Source organism: Clarias gariepinus, chromosome 27 (genome assembly GCF_024256425.1).
Source record: "Clarias gariepinus isolate MV-2021 ecotype Netherlands chromosome 27, CGAR_prim_01v2, whole genome shotgun sequence".
Classification (NCBI taxonomy): domain Eukaryota; kingdom Metazoa; phylum Chordata; class Actinopteri; order Siluriformes; family Clariidae; genus Clarias; species Clarias gariepinus.
The window spans coordinates 10,446,789-10,471,554 of NC_071126.1; the positions used below are offsets into that span (position 1 = coordinate 10,446,789).

Here is a 24,766-nt window from a genome sequence, read left to right on the forward strand (position 1 = left end):
GAGAAAAAGACCGATCTGAACTTTGCAAACTTAAAAGGGAACTACAGACTTAAGACTTTGAAACTTAAAAGGCATAAGTGAGAACACAAAAATGTCAATAAAAAGATCATATTAATAGATAAAAAGAAAACTTAACTATAAAGAGAGTTGTAACTAGTTTGTCAATTGGTGTAACCAGTGCTTTTTGTTGTGTGTTTAAAAACAAAATTCCAAGAAAATTTATCTACTCTGTTAGAGTGAAATCCTGTGAGTGTATACTATAATCAGGCTAATAATAGTTAAAAAAAATTAAGGTACCTTAGGTTTTATGTTTCTCACACTATTTGGGACACTTTCGTGGACAATTTATAATGAAATTCAGATAATCCTGCTACCATTTTTAGGATGTTATTTTAAAATAAAATATTGATTTTATGTGTACACTTACATATTCCAGGTGGATAAAATAGAACCAGAAAAAATATACTACTTTTGGTAACACCACTTGACATTTTCAGATACACATTAAATCTTTTCTTTTATTATTTGTTTTTACCAACAAATTTAAATTTTAACCAACATTCTTTCTTTCTTTCTTTTTTTTTGCTTTAAATTTTTTTTATGTCAACCTTTACACATGAAAAGGCTCCAATCTGATTAGAAACTTATACTCTTCCTAAACCAAATACCCAGGCATCCCAGGGGTGTCTTGGTTTCTATCACAAAGTCTTTATATCCAGTATTAAAAGTAAGATTTAAAAGGTGATGAAAATCTAACAAGTATCAGGAAGGAGATTGCAGGATTTATTAAGGCTACTTTCACACTAAGCACAATTGTTTTGTATAATGGCGGGGTACAATTGCTCTTCCTTACCAACCATCTTTTACGTTATTAATATAGTTCCATAACCAAGTACACTTGCGTATTTACACTCTCTAGTACGACTGGTGGCAGTATGCATCTAGTTAGTGTGAGAGACATCAATATACAAAAAGAAGACAAGTACAAAGAACTTGCCTAATTTTATTCATATGTTAGGGGGAAAAAAGTCAACAGCAACCCTCTCGCATGCGTTCTGGTTTTATTAACTATGAATGTGTAATTCAGGGTATGTGGTGCATGCTGTGCACACTGAGATTGAGAGACAGGTGGTGATGTTGATGGGTCCTTTTTAAACAACAATGTCCATATTTTAGCCATGCTCAAATATACCAAACCATGCTCGAGTTTGGGGTTAAGTCTAATCAAATCTGTGAAAGCACCCTAAGAATCTCTTAATGTTGTCTCCGATATCAGGACATGGTGTGGATACATCAAAGGACGAAAAGACAATGAACTTATTCATTGACAGTTTTTTCTATTTTTAAAATTCTTATCATTGTTTTTTATTTATATAGGCTTTTATTAAAGAAAATTGTTATCTCCACAATCTCTCTTTGGATTGTTCATGCAGTACCATCACAAAAACCTCATGGCAACCTTTAGCCCGTCCATGTTTAGTGAATGAGTGAGTGAGCAAGCCTCGCCCTGGATAATCAGCCCCCCTCTGTTATTCCTGCTGTTATACCCCTATCTCGACTATGCGAGGATCGACACACGGAAAGATGGAAACCTAATCACAGCACCAAAACTCAGGGTGAATCGTGATGAATTTTTTGCAATAAAAAAGTACTCTAATAGTTACTTTTATCAAAAGGTAACGCTGTAATGTAACTGATTACTTTTTAAAGACAATAATTTTGTGATGTAATTAGTTGCTTTAAAAAGTAACGTCCCCCAACACAGCTCCTAATTTACTGTCACTTCCTCAAAATAATAATAATAATAATAATTTTAAAAATAACATTGGAATAACTTTTTTATGTGGGGACTGTACTAAAGCACTTTTAGTACTAAAGCAGATTCATTTAACCTGTGTTTGATATATTTCTGTTGTGAGGAGTTTTGTGGACTTTTAATGGAGTATGATTCCAAAAAGCAATGCTTAAAATCTGCACACATCCTCCTCTTTTTTAAAATTTTTTATTTTACATTTCAAAGGTTTTTGAATGTCACATCTTTCCAAACCATCAGTGTATGCCTGGTACCTTTAAAATAAATTCAGTTAGCATTTTTGTACTTCTTGCCCTCTAGTGCTTAGACCAATAAACACGTTTATGCATTATAACTATGTAAACAATGACCTTGTGTTGTAAGTAGTTGGTGCCTTCTGAAGAAAATGGTATAATGCTAATTAAAAACTTTAATTACTGTAACCACAAGTAGGCTTCTTCTTTATTTATGTGTTGTTCATTATTAAATAAGTTGATAATGTGTAAAAATGGTTTTAAAAAATTCAAATTTTCAAATGAAGAGTTAAACAGCATATGTTATTGCTTCAGGAAAAAACTTTTATTTTGATAAAATGCTGGAGTTGGATTACACAGTACGCTGTTGCATTGTATAAAGTGGACTGCCACAGATTTAATTGCTGGCTATTGTCTGTGCAATCCAGTCGGTGAAAATGCAAACCTGGAGACAGAATAAGAAGATTATTTTATTTAACATATCTGCGATCTATGCTGAACATCATATCTGATATCACAACAGACAGCGCTTAATTGTTACCTTAGCATAGACACCAGGATGATTCTGCTCAGCACAGCCATAACCCCAAGACACAATACCCTGCAACTCACCGTTGCACACCACAGGGCCACCAGAGTCACCCTAAATGGAGAAAAGTTAACATTTTATTGTTCAAGGTAAAAAATGTTAAAATGGTAACCTTTGCTTTCACTTTACGTTCACATATAACTTTACCTGGCATGAGTCCTTGCCTCCCTCCAGGAAGCCAGCACAGAACATGGAATTAGTGATCATACCAGGGTAAGAGTTATTACAATCGCTGTCAGAGAGAATCGGCACCTCCACACACTGCAGCTTGTTGCGATCAGCAGCTTTAAAAAGGTATTCAGTAATTATCAGTCAAAAAAGAATATTTTATAATCTGATACACACATAGGATGTGATTGGAAAAGATGCTTAAAAATTTTGAAATGAAAACCAGTAACTTCTTTATAAACATGTAACCTTCATTTTAGCATCATGTATTGTAAATTGTCCTACATGAATAATCTGAGTCTGTACTCACTGGAGCTCATGGTATTTCCCCATCCAGAGACTGTGCACCAGGTACCCGCAGGAGGGCAACTCCTGGGCAGTGCCACAGGCTGCACATAGCTGTTCAGGCTGGCAGGTTGATTCAGCTTGATGAGCATGATGTCATTGTCAATGTACCAGGAGTCATAGTTGGGATGGCGGATGACTTTCGCAGAGGAAATAAACTGCTCTGTGCCCTCATTAATCTGGATGTGGTGTTCACCCAAACGAACCTCCAGACGACTACAGATGGGATGTTGTTTTTTTAGATTCCAAAGATGCCTTTTTCAAAACAAATACCTTATTCACCATAAAATACATCACTTACGATTGGTAGCAGTGAGCAGCAGACACAACCCAGTTCTGATTGATCAGAGAACCACCACAGAAGTGATAGCCGACGTTCAGAGACACTTGCCAGGGCTGGGAGTGGGACGTGCACTCTTTTCCTCCAACAATCTTATCATCATCCAGAGCAACTGGATACAGGCACAAAATCTTGCATATCAAAATATATCCACCATGGCTGTCAGATCATATTGTCCTACGAGTCAAAAACCTGTAATAGAGGTTTATACTTACAACAAGCTCCGACAAGCAAAAGCAGGACCAGAGACCTCATGATGGCTGTTGATCACCTACAAAGAGGATCTTACTTCACCCTCCTATTTATGGGAACTAGTGGTGCCATATGGACCAATCAACAGTTGATATAAAAAAAAAAATCGAAAGTTTGATATGTGACTCTGTAAATTAATTACTTTATTTTAACCCAAAATAGCCTGTATATTTTTACTTTGTTAGCTGTTCAGGGTCATGAAGGATTTATAGGCAATCCTGTTAAAACTGGGCATAACTCAAGCTCAGGGTTGAACTGGGAACCCTGGTACAAAAAGAAAAGAAGAAAGCCCCAGAAAACAGCGAAGAGCTGCTCATTTCTTTTCTAATTTTAAAAAATATATAAATTAAATAATATATTGATTAATTAGTGTAGTACAGTAGCTGTTTTATCATCTATGCATATTTATGTAAGATGGTTTTGGGAACATGATGACTATGCTTGAATTCTAGCAAACAGCTAAATATTATACAAAGAATATAACATTGCTTGTGATTAAGGTATTAAGATTAAGATGCATGTAATAAAGTTTAAGAAAGCATGTAGTTTGCAGAAATTCATATATTCAAACAGCTACATTTCCCTATAAAAGGTTGTCAGGGCATATATCATATAACCTCATCAGAATTATAATCAAATTATAATAAAATTCTTATATTGTATCTATTTTAGTGTTTTTAAATTTAATAAAGACTCCAAAAATCCCAAATTATAGTATGTACTGAACAGATCACCAGAGTTCGATATTTAGTTTATTTTCCAGTTGTGAAGCTGATAATCTCTATAACCTTCAGTAGGTGTTCCAGCTGGGAGCCTATCAATCTCTTAACAAGTAAAGACTTAATATATCCTCATGCCTCTTGCTTTTATGTGTAATAAACATGGTTGTGTGTTTTAAACAAATAGAGGCCTGTTTAATTAAAAAAATATGTCTAATTTACCTTAAGGCCGTTTATATCAATCCCATGCTTAGTGTACAGAATTGGCCAGAATCATGTTCTATTCTCAGACAAAACATGAACATGGTAGCTTCGTGGTTAATTCTCTGAGTTAACGATTAATTGCTGGGGAATCAAGCCAAGCTACCACTCTTGTGGCACTCTTATTTTTCTACTTTTCTCTTTGTATTTGATTTGAAACTTAAATTTTTAAGATGTGATTGATGATTATTAAACAAGGGAAAAAACACTGATTTTTGACATCTTGATCATCGTACAGTATTTTTCTTTGAGGGAGAAGTGCGCTACATATGGTATATTGATGTACTAGACAGCTAGCAGTTTAAATGCAGCTGTCACTCAAATCAGCCATGCTGATTTAAATCATTAATGCAAAATTTTGAATTTATCAAAGTACAGGGATATAGTGCTACATATTACTATTTAAATTTTGCTTTAGGATTATAGATGAAGTACAAAAGAAGGTAGAGCAGCTGCCAAAACCCACATTCAAAACCAGCAAGAAAACACACCTGCTAATGTTATGGAATCTTATGCAACAGTTTGTCTCCTTAGAAATTGTTTTTAAGTTGTTCGAAATTGCCTCTTAACCGTCTGTGTTGTGTTTAGATTTTTCATAGTTTTTATCATTTTTAATAGAGTCATCATAAAAGTACTACTACCAAAATTAAAAATGCAGTACTACAAACGGTAATGGCCAAAACAGAAAAAACAAACCAAGAAGAAACACACAATCAAGACCTATTATAGCAAGAGGTTAAAAGATCGCATTGTGATAAATATATTTATATATTTTTTTTACCATGTAACCCATTTGAGTTGACTTGTTTGGTCATCAAGACCTTCTGATCAACCTTCAACCTTCTGTTGCTGACTTTATTAGTACATTTCTCCTTTTAAAAAATACAGTATACAAACTGAGTTTAAGCAGAATGATGGACTCTTTTATTTACCTAAGCACCTCTTTGGCCTGCATTTTGATAGTTCTAATGATCAGCTACCAAATGCAAATTCAACTCTAGTCCCTTTACCTCCTTAATGTCATGTGCAAAGGAACAGTGTAAAAATGGCTGTAATTACCAACACAGCTTTATTTCATATTACAAACATTGTGGGCTTTTGTCCCTTCCCTGATCAGCATTGCTGTTCTTTAAGGTGAATTACTTTATAAAAACATTACCGAAAAAAGATATTTTTCTCCAAACAGTTATACACGACCAATAATTATTGCATTCCATTATATTGTGCATTTAGCTTTATGTTTAATCTAATAAACTGTATGCTTCATTTACTAATATGACTATAATTTTACAGAAACATTGTAACTGTGCAGCTCTCTTCTCTACAATAAGTCAATTATAATTTAAATATAATTTTACCGTAGATACACCTTAGCTTTAAAATTTACATTTAAAGTTTCCATGGAAATTGTAAAAAGTTATGCAGATCTCACATCACACTCTTGTTTATACAATATGAACGAGCAGTCCCATATGGATGTTTTCCACAATTGGTACCAAGAGATAATTTTAAAGTCACTGATAAGTGATTGTAAGTGCTTCATGCCAAATGTTTTAATGTTGCTGTTTCAATGTTATACCAGAGGATCAAAATGACTTTTATGCCACTTCTATTGGCAGACAACAATGACCACTAACTTAGCATCAAATATTTACATGTATAAATATGAACATGTAAATAGTTTAAGGGATTTCATTTAAGCACATGATTATAGTGTTTGAAATATTATTCATGATAGTAAATCAAGTTTGCTTATAAAGAGTCAACAGAACAGTTTTATTTCTTATGGTATTAACTTTTATTTTAAAATAATCTCTGGTTGATTACACAATCTGGTATCTCACTGTATACAGCCAGCTGGAGCAGATGTAATTGGTTGCCATTGTCTGGGAAAAATTTAAGATTTGGAGGCAGAAAATGATTTAAATGCTATAGATTAAAACTGTCTTAATGCCACTGAGTTAATTATATTTTTAATTTGGAACTTGATTTTACCTTAACATAGACACCAATGCATTTGTTCTCAGTACAGCCTAGGTCCCAAAAGGCAATTCCCTGCAGCTCACCATTGCACACTAGAAAGGTATCAGGAACAGCCTGAATTAAAGAGCGATTAAGTTTAATTTATTATAGGCCTTTAAAAATTATCATGTTACCTGGCAGTACCTGCCTCCTTCCAGTAAGCCAGCACACAACAAGCCACTGTTATACACAACTTTTATAATCTTAGCCAGAGAGAATTTGAACTTCCAGACACTGCAACTTGATATCTACATAGAGATGACATAGACATACAGTAGTAAGTACAAAATTTGCCTTCAGAAAAATGATAATCAACCATTTGTTATTCATTATATATTGTAATAATTTCATTTTTAAAGCATTCCAAACATGATGCAGAACAAGCCACTGTTAGCTAGTTAGTCATAAAACTCCCACATGTTATATTAATATCATATACAGTATGTGTTTTTTTACAATTAAGATCAAGTAAATTGGCCGAGGTTACTGAACTAAGTCTGTACTCACAGGGGAACAATGCTTCTCCCAGGATGTGCACCAGGTGCCCACTGGAGGGAAACTCTTAGGCAGTGCAACAGGCTGCACATAGTTGTTTAACGTAGCTGTTTGACTCAGCTTAATGAGCATGATATAATTGCAGAGGTGGGTAGTAACAAGTTACATTTACTCCGTTACATTTATTTAAGTAACTTTAAAAAAATCTTATAGGAGTAGTTTTACTGCACCATACTTTTTACTTTTACTTGAGTAGATTTGTGAAGAAGAAACGCTACTCTTACTCCGCTACATTTGACTAGACTCGACTCATTACTTTTCTACCATTTATTCTACACATTAGATATTCTTTATTTTTGCCAGAGAAATGCAGCCGGTGGATCTACCACCAATCAGACGTAGCAACAATAATCACATGACTCTGTTTGACCAATCAGCCGCAATAACAATAGCCAGTATTGTCACATGACCACACACAAACTGGCTGCATAGCGGGAAAAATTTCAGCATATAAAAACTCGACGTCTAACCTGAGGAAATATGTCGCGGTTAGTTTAGCTGTTTTATTTAATGTTGCAATGTTAACATATATAATTATAAATAAGCAAGAGGCTAAAAAAATATGTTTCTTACATTAGTTCTACTGGACACAGTTTATGGTAATGGTTCTTGTATATATGTTCTAATGTAGTTATTATGTGCTGAGCTATTTGGAGGGCAACTGAATATACTGTACAGTATATCTTACACTGGAAATAGTTAACACTGTTCAAACATACATATGTTACCTCCAGTAGGTATTTGTTTCAAAAGCTTTATGTTGTGAAAAAAGTGAGATTGGAAAATTTGTGTTTCTTGTTCCTTAATTTGCTACTTTGTATTCATTTATTTTATAGAATTTTATTTATTTCATTCATTTTATTATTTGGAAGTGTCATAATTTGTACATTATTTGGAAAGGTTACAAAAGGTGTATTTTCTTTAATTACCAATTTATAAATCATACAGCAGATAAATCATTGGTAACAATGAGCAACAGACACAACCCAGTATTCGCTGATCAGGAAACCACCACAGAAGTGATAACCGAGATTCAGAGATGCTTGCCATGGTTGGGAATAGGGTGTGCACTCCTCATATCCTCTAATATTCTTGTCAGAAGAGCTAGTGGATATAAGAAATTTTGAACATTAAAATATATTTAGCTTTGTTTTTATACAGCCCAGTAATTACAAGGAGACATATACTATATACTTACATCAAGCTCCCACAAACAAAACCAGAATCAGAGATTCCATGACGGCTGTGAATCAGCTACAGTACAATTAAGATCTCAAGTCCCATTATTTCCACAGCTGGTACCAAAGATCATGTACAGTGTGGTAAGTGATTCTGTAAATTCTTCATGTCAAAATAACTGGAAAGCTACACTGAGGAATTTCTTAATGCCTATAAATATTGGTGGACATTGTAAGAACGATATAAAAGTGAACTCATAATGTCCCAGATGCTCAAGTGACTTCAATACAATTTTAATGCCTACTAATATGTTGATGAAAGGAACCAAAGTTACATCTCCACCAATTATTTCCAGGAAGCCTCCTCAGTATAGTTTTTCTTTACATACGTTCTGCTACCCTTAACATTACAATATTTTCCTTAACAAATGCATTTTATAATAGTTATTAAATAAATAGGGTATGGTTGAATTTTTGATTGACAGGTCAGGGCCAGGCAAGCCTCAAATGTAGCCAAATTTAACCTCCAACGCGGAGATGAAGCTTTTTACTAAGATTGAAGAAACGTTAATTTTAAACTTTGTACCAGAGATTAAATTTCTACAGCTTTAAGAATTTCTAGCAAAGTCTTTTTTCTGCCATTATTCTTGTGTCAGGGTTGTGGCAAAATAATGACCTTTAAATAAAGTCCTTTTTGAACTTACACACAATAAGACTAACTAAAGCAAACCTAAACATATTTGCATGGATAACTGTAATTTTATTAATAAAGTGCACTGTTAAGTTTATTTTTATTATGTTTACAGGATTTCATGGTGGTCTTTTGGACATGCTTTTGTGTCTCGATGAAAAATACATCCTCATGCTAGTTGACTTGGCCAGGAACTAAAATACCCTTTTAAAAAATCCTGATCTTACTGATACTAATTAAATAAAGCAAATACCCCATGATAAACCACGAAACCCCAAATAAACCATGAATAAAAAAAAAATAAGGAAAAGAAATGCTGCCACTGAAATCTCCAAAGTCTTCAGTTTGGTTTACAGCTACAGTAGGCCAATTGGGAAATTTAAACTGTTATTTTGGTCATATTTTAGCTTTCTCTTAAAGGTTTGCTTTAATTTTTCGGCCTTTATAATGGCGTTATTTAGTGGCAGTGACAACTTTTTGGACTTGTTGAGAGGGAACAATAACAGATTCCAAATGCACTTGCCCACTGTGCTAAAAAAAAGGTTAATAGACAACTTCCCAAAGAAATAATGACCAATAAACTAGGACTAAAAAATATTTAAACTAAACACATTAGACACATTTCAATAGAAATATGGTAAATGAATTAGTCAGGGTAGTCTGGGAGTTTTTCAAGTGCAGGATTATAATTATTAAATGTTTTTTTGTGATAAAAGCTTTTAATCAGGTTTGCTGAATGAAGAATACAAGAGAGTTTTATAGGGTCAAGAAGTTTTTATTTTGTTTAAACAACATAAGGTGTTCGATGTTGTTGCCTTGTCGTAAGTGGGCTGGAGCAGATTTAATTGCGGTCCATTGTCTCAGAAATCCAGTCGGTGAAAATGCAAACCTGCAGTAGAAGCAGAATATCGTTTAAATAAAAGAAACATTCAATACACACAATATAGATGATGTCTCATCACACCTCAATGGATAGCACTTGATGTTACCTTGGCATAGACACCAGGACGATTCTTCTCAGCACAGCCATAACCCCAAGACACAATACCCTGCAGCTCATTGTTGCACACCACAGGGCCACCGGAGTCTCCCTGTAGGGATCAAAATAAATTGTTTACCAGGACTTAAAATGTAAAGATGATGTTCTTTGCTTGTTGTAAAAGACATCATTATAATGTGTGAGTATCTAATTTTACCTGGCATGAGTCCTTGCCTCCCTCCAGGTAGCCAGCGCAGAACATGGCATCAGTGATCATACCAGGGTAAGAGTTATTACAGTCCCTCTCAGAGAGAATGGGGACCTCCAGACACTGCAGCTTGTTGCTGTCAGCAGCTGCAAGCAGGTTTTAAACAATGAGAAAACATAAGAACAGTCAATTAGGGTTATCATATTTGCAATCAAAGGCACAAACCATACTGTATGTGTTTGGGGAAAGTAAAAATTGTCTTTGGGAGCAATAAAATTCTGGAAATATTTTAATACTTCCATACAATGTTGTCACATCTTGATGCATTAAGACATAACACTCCTACTCCTTATACCATGTTTATTTTAAAATATTTCCCAAATACATTGTCTAGGATTAATGATAGAAATCTGTACTCACTGGAGCTCATGGTGTTTCCCCATCCAGAGACTGTGCACTTGGTACCCGCAGGGGGGCAACTCCTGGGCAGTGCCACAGGCTGCACGTAGTTGTTCAGACTGGCAGGTTGATTCAGCTTGATGAGCATGATGTCATTGTCAATGTTCCAGGAGTCATAGTTGGGATGGCGGATGACTTTTGCAGAGGAAATGAACTGCTCTGTGCCCTCATTAATCTGGATGTGGTGTTCACCCAAACGAACCTCCAGACGACTACAGACGGAGTGGAAATGGTTCATATGGTGTCTTTTTTTATATTGAACTAATTATTAATCACTAAATAATAACTTACGATTTGTAGCAGTGAGCAGCAGACACAACCCAGTTCTGATTGATCAGAGAACCACCACAGAAGTGATAGCCGACGTTCAGAGACACCTGCCAGGGCTGGGAGTGGGACGTGCACTCTTTCCCTCCAACAATCTTGTCATCATCCAGAGCAACTGCATATAAATAAAACAACATTGTTTTTTAAAATTAATTTATTATAGTTCCCTGTCAGATCATACAGTTCTAGAGTCTGTAAAAGAAGGTTCTACTTACAACAAGCTCCCACAAGCAAAAGCAGGACCAGAGACCTCATGATGGCTGTTGATCACCTACGATGGGGATCTTACTTCACTCTCCTATTTATGTGAACCAGCAGTGCATATGGACCAATCAACAGTTGGTACCTGAAGATAATCTAATGTCTGATATGTGACTGCAAATGAATGACTTAGTTCATGACAAAATAACTGGGACAAACACTCAGCATTTTTTAAAACAGTTTCAATAATTTAACAATAATAGAATACTTGTTCCAAATAGCTTAGATTTGCTGTTTACTTGGACCAACATTTAACTATTACACACAGTGAAAAAATGGTGAATTAAGCCATGTTTAATTTATTTAAACCACATTAATTTTATAATCAAAGTTTCTTTTTACTGGACAAATTAAATGCATGGGATATTAAATATTTATTACAAATGAAATTATATTTAAAGTGAATTCATTATGTTTGGGATTGCTTGAAAAATAATTGTTTCATTTGCATCAATGCAAATTTTATATTGTGTTAAATATATAATGCATAAACACTGAATGGCTATTTGGTTCTTTTTTTCCAGTTTCTAGTAATCCTGAATCTTTGACTTGAAATTTTCCTGGGAGTGTGTTAGTCCCAGCTGCAGATATCAAAGATATTCTCACACTTCCTGAAATAAACATTGAACTATGTTTTAAAGCCAATGGCAATCTATATCTATCTATCTATATCTATCTATATATATATATCTATCTATATATATATATATATATATATATATATATATATACTGAACAAAAATATAAACGCAACACTTTTGTTTTTGCTTCCATTTTTAATGAGATGAACTCAAAGATCTGAAACGTTTTCTACATAAACAAAATAATCATATCTCTCAAATATTGTTCACAAATCTGTCAAAATCCGTTACGATGAAGAACTGGAGTCAAGTCGAGACCCCAATGAGGACGACGAGCATGCAGATAAGCTTCCCTCTGACAGTTTGTGCAGAAATCCTTTGGTTATGCACTCCAATTGTTTCAGCAGCTGTCTGAGTGGCTGGTCTCAGACGATCATGGAGGTGAACATGCTGAATGTGGAGGACCTGGGCTGGTGTGGTTACACGTCATTTGCGGTTGTGAGGCTGGTTGGATGTACTGCCAAATCCTCTGAAACACCTTTGGAGATGGCTTATGGTGGAGAAATGAACATTCAATTCACGAGCAACAGCTCTGGTGGACATTCCTGCTGTCAGCATGCCAATTGCAGGCTCCCTCAAAACTTGCGACATCTGTGGCATTGTGCTGTGTGATTCAACTGAACCTTTCAAGAGGCCTTTTACAGGTGGCCAGTCTAAGGCACACCTGTGCAATAATCATACTGTCTAATCAGCATCTTGATATGGCACACCTGTGAGGTGGGATGGATTATCTTGGCAAAGGAGAAGTGCTCACTATCACAGATTTTGACAGATTTGTGAACAATATTTGAAAGATATGGTTATTTTGTGTATGTAGAAAATGTTTCAGATCTTTGAGTTCATCTCATAAAAAATGGGAGCAAAAACAAAAGTGTTGCGTTTATATTTTTGTTCAGTATATATATATATATATATATATATATATATGTTTTGTGTATATTTAAATTCAGAAAGGGTCCCAGCAAGCATGTGTTACTCTCTCTGAGCTTCTGATTAAGTGGCTGGGAGTTCAGCACCTGCAACCTGCCACAATTTGGTTGTTACGCAAGACCCTTTACATGTAACGTAACTACTCCTTAATTCTTCTAGTCAACCTCAGGCTACTTGCAAAAGGGATACACAGCATCTAAAATAATTTGTATAAATTTCTGGCCACATAATGAGCAAACTCCATTATTTAAAAAAAATGCACAATTGATTCAAATTTGTCTGCATCCTGAACTTTAACATAACTTTAGCATATCTTATTTGAATTACCTTTAAAAATTTCAAAAAATTGAGCAGAAGCTGAAAAATGAATATTTTCCCCTCAGTTGGTGCTCTGGTGTGAAATTTATTTTGAACTATTTTTAAGGGTTTCAGCACTATCACTAGGGAATTGTCCAATTTAAAACTTCAAAGAAGGTGTTTAAACGAGCAAGAACATATTCAGTTTAAATAGCTTAGGACTTGGAGAAGTCAAAACTGTTGTATCTTGACCAACTTTGGATTTTCATGTCAAGTGATTTGTTGTGGCATGCTAGGAAAATTCTTTTTATTTTATTTTTACAAAAATCAACATAATATGCAGTATACAGTGTATTGTTGTTTGTTTTAGCTATTTCTAAAATGGAAAATGTGTCTAAATTATATGTCTCCAATAGATTAAAGTATTTTTAAAATAGTAAAAGACTTGGCCTGCTTATATTTGTGAAGTAAACATAGTTCAGTAGACCAATCCCAACTTATGTTGAAAATAATGACATTGCTGACTGCATCTATGGTGGTGGTACTCCTGGGCACTTTTTGGAATTCATGGCCCACCAGAGTACAGAATGACACCGAGACATTTTTGTAACAGTGAAATAAACATGAAATTTGACTTGCTTTTGTCTTACAAAAGATGTACTGTATATCTGAGAGATATGGTTACTGCAGTCACCTCATCTCTCCAGACTGAGAGTAATGTTGTGTCACAGGTGTCATATACACTGTGTTTCAAATTATTATGCAAATTGGATGTGTCATAAACATTACATTTTTAGTTTTTAAATTAAACTCATGGATGGTGTTGTGTCTCGGGGCTCTTTGGATAACTGAAATCAATCTTAGACACGTGTGATAATTAGTTTGCCAGATAAACCCAATCAAAGGAAAAGTACTGAAGAAGGTTGTTCCACATTATTAAGCAGGCCACAGGTTTCAAGCAATATGGGAAAGAAAAGGATCTCTATGCTGCCTAAAAGCATCAAATAGTGCAATGTTTCAGGTATGAAAACATTAGATATTTCAAAACTTAAGCATGATCATGGTACTGTGAAGACATTTGTGGCTGATTCAGTGTACAGACAGGTTTGTGCAAATTAAGGCAGAATAAAGAAGGTTTCTGCCGGACAATTTCATCGGATTAAGAGAGCAGCTGCTAAAATGCCATTACAAAGCATCAAACAGGTATTTGAAGCTACTGGTGCCTCTGGAGTCCCACAAAACTCAAGGTGTAGGATCCTTCAGAGGCTTGCAGTTGTGCATAAACCTACTATTCAGCCACCCCTAACCAATGCTCACAACCAGAAACGGTTGCAGTGGGCCCAGGCATACATGAAGACTAATTTTTAAACAGTCTTGGTTATTGATAAATGTCGTGCAACCTTGGATGGTCTAGATGGATGGAGTAGTAGATGGTTGGTGGCTGGCCACCATGTCCCAACAAGGCTGCGACATCAGCAAGGAGGTGCCAAAGTCATGTTTTGGGCTGGAATCATGGGGAGAGAGCTGGTAGGCCCCTGTAGGGTCCCTGAAGGTGTGAAAAGGACCTCTGCAAAGTATATTGACTGACCACTTTCTTCCATGGTAATAAAAGAAGAACCGTGCCTTCCATAACAAAATCATCCTCATGCACGACAATGCACCAACCAATGCTGCAAAGAATACCTCTGTGCCATTGGCTGCTATGGGCATAAAAGATCATGGTCTGGCCATTATTCCCTCCACTGACCTCAAACCCAAAACCTTTGGAGCATCCTCAAGCAAAAGATCTATGAGGGTGGGAGGCGGTTTGCATCAAAACAGCAGCTCTGGGTGACTATTCTCACATCCTGCAAAGAAATTCAAGCAGAAACTGTCCAAAAATTCACAAGTTCAATTGATGCAAGGATTGTAAAGGTGATGTTAAAGAAGGGGTCCTATGTCAAGATGCAACATGCCCTGTTAGGATGTTTTTAATTTAAGTAGCTTTTTCAGTAAAAGCACATTTTCAGTTCTTTACAGCCTATAAAATGTTTTAACTCTGTTGTGCATAATAATTCGGAACAGTGCATTTTCAGTTTTTTATTTTTTAAATAAATATTGTTATCAATAGGACGTTTGTTCAATAAAATTCAAATTATACACTAATGGTTGATAACTAGAAAATTATACTGAATGTCATTTGCATTGACTAATTATAAAAATCAAAGAAAGATATCATTTGCGTAATAATTTGGAACGTAGTGTACAGTATGAACCATATGAACATATGAATCCTCACCACGATGTCATATGAACTCTCAGCCTGTTAAAAAATGGAGGTTGGCCTACCTGACATTCAGGTTTGTTTATCTGACCAGGTAGTCATCTGTCTCAGTAAAAAACACACATAGTTCTCCATGTTTAAGCAGAGATAATTAGAGGAAACAGGGTAAATCACCCCAGACCACAAATGGGCTGGATGGTACTTTATGAGTGCTGTAACTATTCAATTCTCTTAAAGCCACAGTTACATTAATAACTAGAATTTTCTAATACTTTTCCATTTATGTGAATTTTCAAAACATACAAAAATTAATTCTGGAGCAAATAATTTCATCAAGTTTTATTACTAAGAAGTAGCAAATTTGACTTTTATGCAACATCTATTTAAATCTTTTGTTCTGATGTGATATTTTGCGAATGCTGACGTATTTACGCCACAAGATGGCGACAAATACAGGTTTTCATTATGTTAATTCTATTAAGCGTGCGATGCTGTTATTTATATTCTGTTGTACACAGTTACAGGTAAGTTTTTAGCTTTACTTAACCTTTAATTTCATTTATGGCGTAAGGTTTAGTATTTATAATGTACATTCCTTTTTTTGAATACGTCATGATGAGTCGTGCTGTGAGTTTTTTGGAATTTGCCAGTTTGTCAAGTGCATAACCATCATTTCTGTGTCTTCCACATACTCTGTGTATACACAGTAAACTATTGTATTGGTTAGCTTTGTTGAGTGATGCATCTAACCACACCACCCAAAAGGCAAAAAAAAAAAAAAGAAGAAAAAAAAGCCAGATGTTTTGACATAACGTGGCTGGACAGACATACAGACATACAGAAAGACTGGTTTTGAAATAATCAAATCTTTTGATTTGGAAGAATCAAAAGAGTTATAATGAGTTTTATAATAACAATTATTATTATGGTTATAAAAGTTTTTAAGAACAAAGTTTTACATCAGGTTTGCTAAATGAAGAGAGTTTTATTGGTTCAAGTAGGTTTTATTTAAACAATCTGAGGTGTTGTTTGTTGTTTCCTTTTCGTAAGTGGGCTGGAGCAGATTTAATTGCTGGCCATTGTCTCAGAAATCCAGTCGGTGAAAATGCAAACCTGCAGTAGAAACAGAAGATTTAGAAGCAATCAATGTAAACAGTGTAGCTGATACTTGATCACATTTCAACAACAGCACTTGATGTTACCTTGGCATAGACACCAGGACGATTCTTCTCAGCACAGCCATAACCCCAAGACACAATACCCTGCAGCTCATTGTTGCACACCACAGGGCCACCGGAGTCTCCCTAAAGGGATCAAAATTAATTGTTTACGAGGACTTAAAATGTGAAGATGATGTTCTTTGCTTGTTGTAAAAGACATCATTATAATATGTGAGTATCTAAATTTACCTGGCATGAGTCCTTGCCTCCCTCCAGGTAGCCAGCGCAGAACATGGCATCAGTGATCATACCAGGGTAAGAGTTATTACAGTCCCTCTCAGAGAGAATGGGGACCTCCAGACACTGCAGCTTGTTGCGATCAGCAGCTGTTACAATGTTTTAAACAATGAAGAAACATAAGAACAGTCAACTAGGGTTATCATATTTGCAATCCAAGGCACAAACCATATTGTATGTGTTTAGAGAAAGAAAAAAATGTTGGGAAAATTGTCTTTGGGAGCAATGAAATTCTGGAAGTATTTTAATACTTCCATATTATGTTATCACATCTCACTCCTCTTCCTTATAACATCTTTATTTTAAAATATTTGCCATATTTTCCCAAATACATTGTCTAGAATGAATGATAGAAATCTGTACTCACTGGAGCTCATGGTGTTTCCCCATCCAGAGACTGTGCACTTGGTACCCGCAGGGGGGCAACTCCTGGGCAGTGCCACAGGCTGCACATAGCTGTTCAGGCTGGCAGGTTGATTCAGCTTGATGAGCATTATGTCATTGTCAATGTTCCAGGAGTCATAGTTGGGATGGCGGATGACTTTTGCGGAGGAAATGAACTGCTCTGTGCCCTCATTAATCTGGATGTGGTGTTCACCCAAACGAACCTCCAGACGACTACAGATGGAGTGGAAATGGTTCATATGGTGTATTTTCCATATTGTACTAATTATTAATCACTAAATAATAACTTACGATTTGTAGCAGTGAGCAGCAGACACAACCCAGTTCTGATTGATCAGAGAACCACCACAGAAGTGATAGCCGACGTTCAGAGACACTTGCCAGGGCTGGGAGTGGGACGTGCACTCTTTCCCTCCAACAATCTTGTCATCATCCAGAGCAACTGCATATAAATAAAACAACATTGTTTTTCAAAATTAATTTATTATAGTTCCCTGTCAGATCATACAGTTCTATAGTCTGTAAAAGAAGGTTCTACTTACAACAAGCTCCCACAAGCAAAAGCAGGACCAGAGACCTCATGATGGCTGTTGATCACCTACGATGGGGATCTTACTTCACTCTCCTATTTATGTGAACCAGCAGTGCATATGGACCAATCAACAGTTGGTACCTAAAGATAATGTAATGTCAGATAAGTGACTGTAAATGAATAACTTAGTTCATGCCAAAAATAACTGTAACAAACTTTCAGCATTTTTTAAAACAATTTCAGTAAGTTAACATTCATAAATTGTTGTTTTAAATAGCTCAAATTTTCTGTTTACTTGATTAACTATTCCACACAGTAAATATGGATGCTTTTATAAAAAAATATGGATGTATAAATGGAGTTTCTGTTTTCTTGAATAGATTAATTGGCTGGGATATTACATATTTATTATAGACATAATAACAAAAACAGAAATTGGATTTAAATTGAATTCATTATGTTAAGAATGATTATAATTACTATTTTTTTTCCTAGCAATGCTTTGCCATTATATATATTAAATCCTGGATCTTTAACTTTGAACACATTTTCCTGGGAGTGTGTCAGTCTCTTAACAGCTGCAGATTTCAGAAACATTCTCACAATTTCTGAAATGAACATTATAGCTGTGCTTTCAAAGCAAACAGCTAATGAAGACATTAATTATTTAAGATATATTTGACCCGCCATGCAAATTAACATTGATTCAGAGAATATAATGAGTAGGTGGCATAGCTTATTTACTGTATGGACATAACTCAGCAAATATTATTTTAGATTGACTACATTTTTTGGAACTGCTTTAGTTTCAAGTTTCAAGTAGGCTTTATTGTCACTTCAACCATATACAGTTAGTACACAGTGAAACGAAACAACGTTCCTCCAGGACCAAGGTGCTACATGCAACATAAACTTACAACATAAATTAACAGAGAAGCTAAACTAGCTAGCTAGGAGGCCTAGTTAGCTGGCTAGCAGAGACAAGACAGATATTCCTAACATAAATTACAACATAAATTAACAAAAAAAAAAAAAAAAAAAACTAACTAAAGACTAACTAACTAAAAGACTATCTATAGGTTTTTTTCCAGACAACAGACAACAACATAAAGTGCACGTGCAAATGTGCAAAACGAGCAACAACAAAGTGACAGTGCGACAACGACATATCAGAACATAAAATATGGTGTTGAGGTAGTAAAACATAGCAGCAAGAATTGATATTTGTGCAAAAAGTAATGAATATTGTGCAGAAGAGATAAACAGTGAGGCATTTACAGATGTGTGTACGATAGTTTGTGTGGGTCAGTGTGTCTGCGCTTGTGTTGATTAGTCAGTCCAGTCTCAGTGTTTTGATGTATTGATGTAGTTGAGTTAAGCCGAGTGATAATGTTTGTGTGTGTGTGTGTGTGTGTGTGTGCTTATCAGTTCAGTCCCTTTTTGTTGAGGAGACGGATGGCTTGTGGAAAAAAGCTGTTGCACAGTCTGGATGTGTGTGCCCGAATGCTTCGGTACCTTTTTCCAGATGGCAGGAGTGTGAAGTGTGTGTGAGAGGGGTGTGTCCGATCAGCCACAATGCTGTTGGCTTTGCGGATGCAGCGTGTGGTGTAGATGTCTTCAATGGAGGGAAGAGAGACCCCAATGATCTTCTCCGCTGTCCTTATTATCCGCTGTAGGGTTTTGCGGTCCGATATGGCACAATTCCCAAACCAGACAGTGATGCAGCCGCTCAGGATGCTCTCGATAGTCCCTCTATAGAAGGTGATCAGGATCGGTGGTGGAAGCTGGGCCTTTCTCAGTCTTCTCAGAAAGAAGAGGCGCTGTTGCGCTGTTGAGGAGCCGTTGATGCTCAGCGGAGAATGGTCGCCTCGTGTCCTCCTGAAGTCAACAACCATCTCTTTTGTCTTGTCAGCATTCAGAGACAGGTTGTTGTTGTTGCACCAGTCCGTAAGCCTCTGCACTTCCTCTCTGTACGCTGACTCGTCCTTGCTAATGAGACCCACCACGGTCGTGTCATCAGCGAACTTAATGATGTGATTTGAACTGTGTGTTGCTACACAGTCGTGAGTCAGCAGTGTGAACAGCAGGGGACTGAGCACACAGCCTTGTGGGGCCCCAGTGCTCAGTGTGGTGGTGCTGGAGGTGCAGTTCTCGATCCGTACTGACTGAGGCCCTCCGGTCAGAAAGTCTAGGATCCAGTTGCAGAGGGAGGTGTTCAGGCCCAACAGGCTCAGCTTCCCGATCAGTTGTTGGGGGATGATAGTGTTGAATGCTGAGCTGAAGTCTATGTACAGCATTTGAACGTATGCGTCCTTCTTGTCCAAGTGTGTGAGGGCAAGATGGAGTGTAGTGGAGATGGCATCGTCCGTTGAGCGGTTAGGACAATACGCAAATTGCAGTGGGTCCAGTAAAGGGGGCAGCAGCGTCTTGATGTGTCTCATGACGAGCCGCTCGAAGCACTTCATGATGGTGGGTGTAAGTGCAACGGGACGGTAGTCATTGAGACAGGACACAGTAGACTTCTTGGGCACGGGGACAATGGTGGTGGCTTTAAAGCACGTGGGAACGACGGCGCTGCTCAGAGAGATGTTGAAGATGTCGGTGAGAACATCTGCCAGCTGTTCAGCACATTCTCTGAGCACTCTGCCTGGGATGTTGTCTGGTCCAGCAGCTTTACGTGGGTTGACTCTGCGTAGAGTTTTCCTCACCTCAGCTGTAGTGAGACACAGCACCTGGTCGTTCGGAGGAGGGGTGGACTTCCTCGCCGCCACGTCGTTCTGCCTGTCGAACCGAGCGTAGAAGTTGTTCAGCGCATCTGGAAGGGAGCCGTCACCGTCACAGGCAGGTGATGTCGTCCTGTAGTAAGTGATGGCTTGTAAGCCCTGCCACATGCGCCGTGTGTCGCCGCTGTCCCTGAAGTAATTTTGGATTCTCTGGGCGTGTGCGCGCTTTGCCTCTCTGATGGCCCGAGATAGTTTGGCCCTTGCTGTTCTGAGGGCCACCTTGTCTCCCGCTCTGAAAGCACAGTCTCGGGTCCTCAGAAGTGCACGCACCTCCGCAGTAATCCACGGTTTCTGGTTGGGTCGTGAGATGATGCTCTTGGAGACAGTGACGTCATCGGTGCACTTGTTGATGTAGCTGGTCACTGATGACGTGTACTCCTCCAAGTCAGTGAAGTCACCGTAAGTTGCAGCCTCCCTAAACATGTTCCAGTCAGTGCTCTCGAAACAGTCCTGAGGAGCAGAGATGGCTCCTGCTGGCCAGGTTCTCACCTGCTTCAGAACCGGTTTTGAGCGCCTGACGAGTGGTCTGTATGCTGGAATTAGCATAACAGAGATGTGGTCTGAGTAGCCGAGATGGGGGCGGGGCTCTGCCCGATATGCGCCGGGGATGTTTGTGTAAACAAGATCCAGCGTGTTTTTCCCTCTCGTTGCAAAGTCCACATACTGATGGAATCTAGGAAGCACTGACTTGAGATTTGCATGGTTAAAATCTCCGGCAACAATAAACAGTCCGTCCAGGTGTGTATTTTGCAGTTCACTGATCTTTGTATACAGTTCCCATAGCGCTTCCTTAGCATTATTAACTGTTTTTTTGTTTATGCACTAATGTGATAGATTAGATTGTAGTTGTGGTAAAGACTCAAAAATTTCATACATACTCTCTCTGGGCTCCTGATTAAATGGCTAGGAGTTCAGTACCACCAACCTGCCACACTTCTGTCATTAGGCAAAACCCTAACTCTTTAACTAAATCAAGAGTACATAATTTCAGTCAATGTCAGGGTCCTTGGCTGTGAGATGGCAAACATTTAGCTATTTGTTGAAATGGCAAACACTGTGATTACAGGAAAGGCAAGCTGATTGTTCAATTAAATACCGCAAAGAATAAGTGTTTAAACAAGCAGACAGCATGCTAGGATTATACTTATTATTATTATTATTATTATTATTTTTGGTAAATAATCCTAATTTCCGAAAATCTTCAACAAAAGTTCAACACCTCACTATGTAATTGGATTATGGACTTTTTGATCAACAGACCCCAGCATGTTAGGTCAGGCCACATCTGTTCCACCACCGTCCAGCTCAACACTGGTGTACCACAGGGCTGTGTGCTAAACCCCTTCCTTTACTCCCTCTTCACACACAACTGCAGGCCTGTGTATGGATCGAACAACATCATCAAGTTTGCAGACGACACTACGGTGATCGACCTCATCAGCAACACTGATGAGACTGCCTACAGGGAGGAGATCAAGCACCTGGCTACTTGGTGCATGGACAATAATCTGCTCCTTAACACCAATAAGACCAAGGAGCTCATTGTGGACTTCAGGAAAGGAAGAAAAGGTTCACATGAACCCATTCACATCAACTGAATGGTTGTTGAGCCTGTCTCTTCCTTCCCACATTTCGGAGAATCTATCCTGGTCCACCAACACCTCTAGCCTGGTCAAGAAGGCTCACCAGCAACTATTCTTCTTGAGAACACTTAAGAAGAACCAACTGTTCTCAACTACTCTGGTGAACTCTTATCGGTGCGCAATAGAAAGCATCCTAACCAACTGTGTCACAGTTTGGTACGGAAGCTGCTCTGTTGCTGAGTGTAAGGCACTGCAGCGGGTGGTGAAAACTGCCCAGCGTATTATAGGGACTCCTCTTTCAGCAAGGACATTCAAAAGAATTGAGGACATTCAAAAGAAACACTGTGTGCGTTGCTCACACAGTATTCTTAAGGATTACTTGCACCACGCTCACAAACTGCTTTCTCTCCTGCCCTCTGGAAGGCGCTTCAGGTGTCCCAGGTCAAGAACCAGCAGACTGAGGAACAGCTTTTTTCCCAGAGCTGTCTCCTTATTGAATTTTGCCCCCCACTCACACCTGCCCACATCTCACACACCCCTATACTCTTCCCATTACCATTACACTATTTATTATGGACTGCACTAAAATGTACATTCCTGTTTGAAAATACAAATATCCACGCATAATACATTTGTGAACTTCTGATTGAGTATATATTCGCACATGTCTACTTGTAAATTCCTGTCTATAGAAAATAGCAACCTGCACATTATGTTCATATCTATCAGTACATGTCTACTTGTAAATTCCTCTCTATAGAAAATAGCAACCTGTATATTATGTTCATTTCTATTTGCAAAATCCTGCCTATAGTTAATAGCAACCTGTATATATTGTTTATTCAAGGATTCAAGGATTCCATTATTATCCATTGTAGATTTGTAATTATAGTTACTAGCAATCTGTATATTATGCTAGCATAATATCATTCTGTAATAGTTACCCATAGGTTCTCCCTGCACATATCCTTTTTAGGTGTACTTAGAACTTATACCTTTATCCTGCACTTTCTGCTAATTGCACTTCTGGTTAGACCTAAACTGAATTTCGTTGCCTTGTACTTGTACATGTGTAATGACAGTAAAGTTGAATCTAATCTAATCTAATTTAATCTAAAGTTTTAATAATTTTTATATGAATGTTTTTGGGTTGTGGAACAAATCATCAAGTCTTAATTATTTCTTATGGGGAATTTCCTCTGGGACAAAATGGCACCCGGGATTTTCCTTGCGACTTAACAGTTTTTGTGTGTTGGAAAAGGGGGCAGGGATTAAGTCAAGTGGATTGGTATCTTTACATTGTAAACTGGTTGTATAAGAGACACCTTGTGGGACTTAAGAACAAATATGAACATTCTCCCTGGACAAAACTCGTTTGTAAGTAGTGGACTACCTGTATAAAGAGAAATTTATGAGATTTACAGTACTGTCCACCCAATCCATGTTTTATTTGATAGTCAGCTTCACCAGTTATGATTAGTTAATCTCCCTAGTTGCACAAGGATATACAGTCTTATGCAAAAGTTTAGGCACCCCTTGATAACTAATTATTAATGAATTAATAACAGATTTTGCTAATTTGTAAATTGAAAAAATGTTAACACAGTCTCTCTTGGAAATCGAAAAAATGCACAATATTTTCAGCAAACATTTATGCATAGTTACTTCTTATGCCATAAATAAAAAAAAAAAACATTATTATGGCACTGTGCAAAAGTTTGGGCACCGTAAGAGTTCCAGAGTCTCAGATTCTTTCTACAAGGTTTTAGACCTTAATCAGCTCGCTAGATCTAACGCATGGCAAGAGGCTGTAAATTAGTATATGCCAATTTTAAAGCTTTACTAATACTTTGACTCTTCAAACCTTGTCTACACACTTGCGAACAGTCAACAACCATGGGTTCCTCTAAGCTGTTGTGTAAGACTTTAAAAATAAAAGTTATTAATGCCCACAATGCAGGAGAAGGCTACAAGAAGATAGCAAAGCATCATCAGCTTGCAGTTTCCACAGTGCGAAATGGCAGTTGAGGGGAACTGTGGTGGTCTAGATAAGATCTGGAAGACCAAGAAAACTCTCGGAGAGAACTGCTCATATGCTGATCCGAAAGACAAATCAAAACCCCCATCTGATTGCAAAAAACCTGCAGGAAGATTTAGCAGACTCAGAATTGGTGGTGCACCGTTCCACTGGACAGCAATGCTTGCACAGACAAGACCCACGTCCTCATTATAAAATCCAACGTCAGAAGTATGCAGAAGCCTGATGGGTGTTGGAAACAAGTGCTGTGGACTGATTAATTAAAAAAAATTATTTGGCCACAATTAGCAAAAGCATGTGTCATGCTCTCAGCGCTCCGCGCTGATCTAAGACCGCTCTTGTCAATTGACATTTCCTTTCTCACGCTGTCAAGCTCCTCATCACGCGCCCTTGTTTTCCCACGCTGTCATGTCACTTCCACGCCCCCGCTCCGCCCC

General features: G+C 37.4%; 4 protein-coding genes across 4 annotated transcripts; all 4 read right to left on the minus strand.

Annotated features, from left to right (window-relative positions):
- Window positions 1-2,347: 2,347 nt before the first annotated feature.
- Window positions 2,348-3,812, minus strand: LOC128515316 (trypsin-2-like). The gene is made up of 6 exons (XM_053489448.1): window positions 3,704-3,812; window positions 3,450-3,600; window positions 3,114-3,364; window positions 2,783-2,919; window positions 2,588-2,689; window positions 2,348-2,491 (listed from the first exon to the last, which is right to left on the minus strand). Exons 1-6 carry the CDS (start codon window positions 3,741-3,743, stop codon window positions 2,444-2,446), a joined length of 729 nt encoding a protein of 242 aa, XP_053345423.1. The 5' UTR covers window positions 3,744-3,812; the 3' UTR covers window positions 2,348-2,443.
- Window positions 3,813-7,225: 3,413 nt separating this feature from the next.
- Window positions 7,226-8,535, minus strand: LOC128514643 (trypsin-2-like). The gene is made up of 3 exons (XM_053488436.1): window positions 8,513-8,535; window positions 8,263-8,401; window positions 7,226-7,375 (listed from the first exon to the last, which is right to left on the minus strand). Exons 1-3 carry the CDS (start codon window positions 8,533-8,535, stop codon window positions 7,226-7,228), a joined length of 312 nt encoding a protein of 103 aa, XP_053344411.1.
- Window positions 8,536-9,920: 1,385 nt separating this feature from the next.
- On the minus strand, window positions 9,921-11,453 carry LOC128515317 (trypsin-2-like). The gene is made up of 6 exons (XM_053489449.1): window positions 11,355-11,453; window positions 11,104-11,254; window positions 10,774-11,024; window positions 10,363-10,499; window positions 10,156-10,257; window positions 9,921-10,055 (listed from the first exon to the last, which is right to left on the minus strand). Exons 1-6 carry the CDS (start codon window positions 11,392-11,394, stop codon window positions 10,008-10,010), a joined length of 729 nt encoding a protein of 242 aa, XP_053345424.1. The 5' UTR covers window positions 11,395-11,453; the 3' UTR covers window positions 9,921-10,007.
- Window positions 11,454-16,496: 5,043 nt separating this feature from the next.
- On the minus strand, window positions 16,497-18,035 carry LOC128515023 (trypsin-2-like). The gene is made up of 6 exons (XM_053489004.1): window positions 17,936-18,035; window positions 17,685-17,835; window positions 17,356-17,606; window positions 16,941-17,077; window positions 16,734-16,835; window positions 16,497-16,644 (listed from the first exon to the last, which is right to left on the minus strand). The coding sequence occupies exons 1-6, from the start codon at window positions 17,973-17,975 to the stop codon at window positions 16,597-16,599; spliced, it is 729 nt and encodes a 242-aa protein (XP_053344979.1). The 5' UTR covers window positions 17,976-18,035; the 3' UTR covers window positions 16,497-16,596.
- Window positions 18,036-24,766: the final 6,731 nt, after the last annotated feature.

What these genes read in the sequence shown, in the direction of transcription:
- LOC128515316 (XM_053489448.1), bottom strand. Translation starts at nt 3,743, where the DNA reads ATGAGGTCTCTGGTCCTGCTTTTGCTTGTCGGAGCTTGTT. An exon ending in GGGAAATACCATGAGCTCCA is followed by an intron (nt 2,920 to 3,113) that starts GTGAGTACAGAC and finishes ACCTTTTTAAAG; the next exon opens with CTGCTGATCGCAACAAGCTG. An exon ending in ATCCTGGTGTCTATGCTAAG is followed by an intron (nt 2,492 to 2,587) that starts GTAACAATTAAG and finishes TTCTGTCTCCAG; the next exon opens with GTTTGCATTTTCACCGACTG.
- LOC128514643 (XM_053488436.1), bottom strand. Translation starts at nt 8,535, where the DNA reads ATGGAATCTCTGATTCTGGTTTT. An exon ending in GAATCTCTGATTCTGGTTTT is followed by an intron (nt 8,402 to 8,512) that starts GTTTGTGGGAGC and finishes TATATCCACTAG; the next exon opens with CTCTTCTGACAAGAATATTA. An exon ending in TTGTGTCTGTTGCTCATTGT is followed by an intron (nt 7,376 to 8,262) that starts TACCAATGATTT and finishes CACCTCTGCAAT; the next exon opens with TATATCATGCTCATTAAGCT.
- LOC128515317 (XM_053489449.1), bottom strand. Translation starts at nt 11,394, where the DNA reads ATGAGGTCTCTGGTCCTGCTTTTGCTTGTGGGAGCTTGTT. An exon ending in GCTGCTCACTGCTACAAATC is followed by an intron (nt 11,025 to 11,103) that starts GTAAGTTATTAT and finishes CTCCGTCTGTAG; the next exon opens with TCGTCTGGAGGTTCGTTTGG. An exon ending in GGGAAACACCATGAGCTCCA is followed by an intron (nt 10,500 to 10,773) that starts GTGAGTACAGAT and finishes ACCTGCTTGCAG; the next exon opens with CTGCTGACAGCAACAAGCTG.
- LOC128515023 (XM_053489004.1), bottom strand. Translation starts at nt 17,975, where the DNA reads ATGAGGTCTCTGGTCCTGCTTTTGCTTGTGGGAGCTTGTT. An exon ending in TTTGCTTGTGGGAGCTTGTT is followed by an intron (nt 17,836 to 17,935) that starts GTAAGTAGAACC and finishes ATTTATATGCAG; the next exon opens with TTGCTCTGGATGATGACAAG. An exon ending in GCTGCTCACTGCTACAAATC is followed by an intron (nt 17,607 to 17,684) that starts GTAAGTTATTAT and finishes CTCCATCTGTAG; the next exon opens with TCGTCTGGAGGTTCGTTTGG.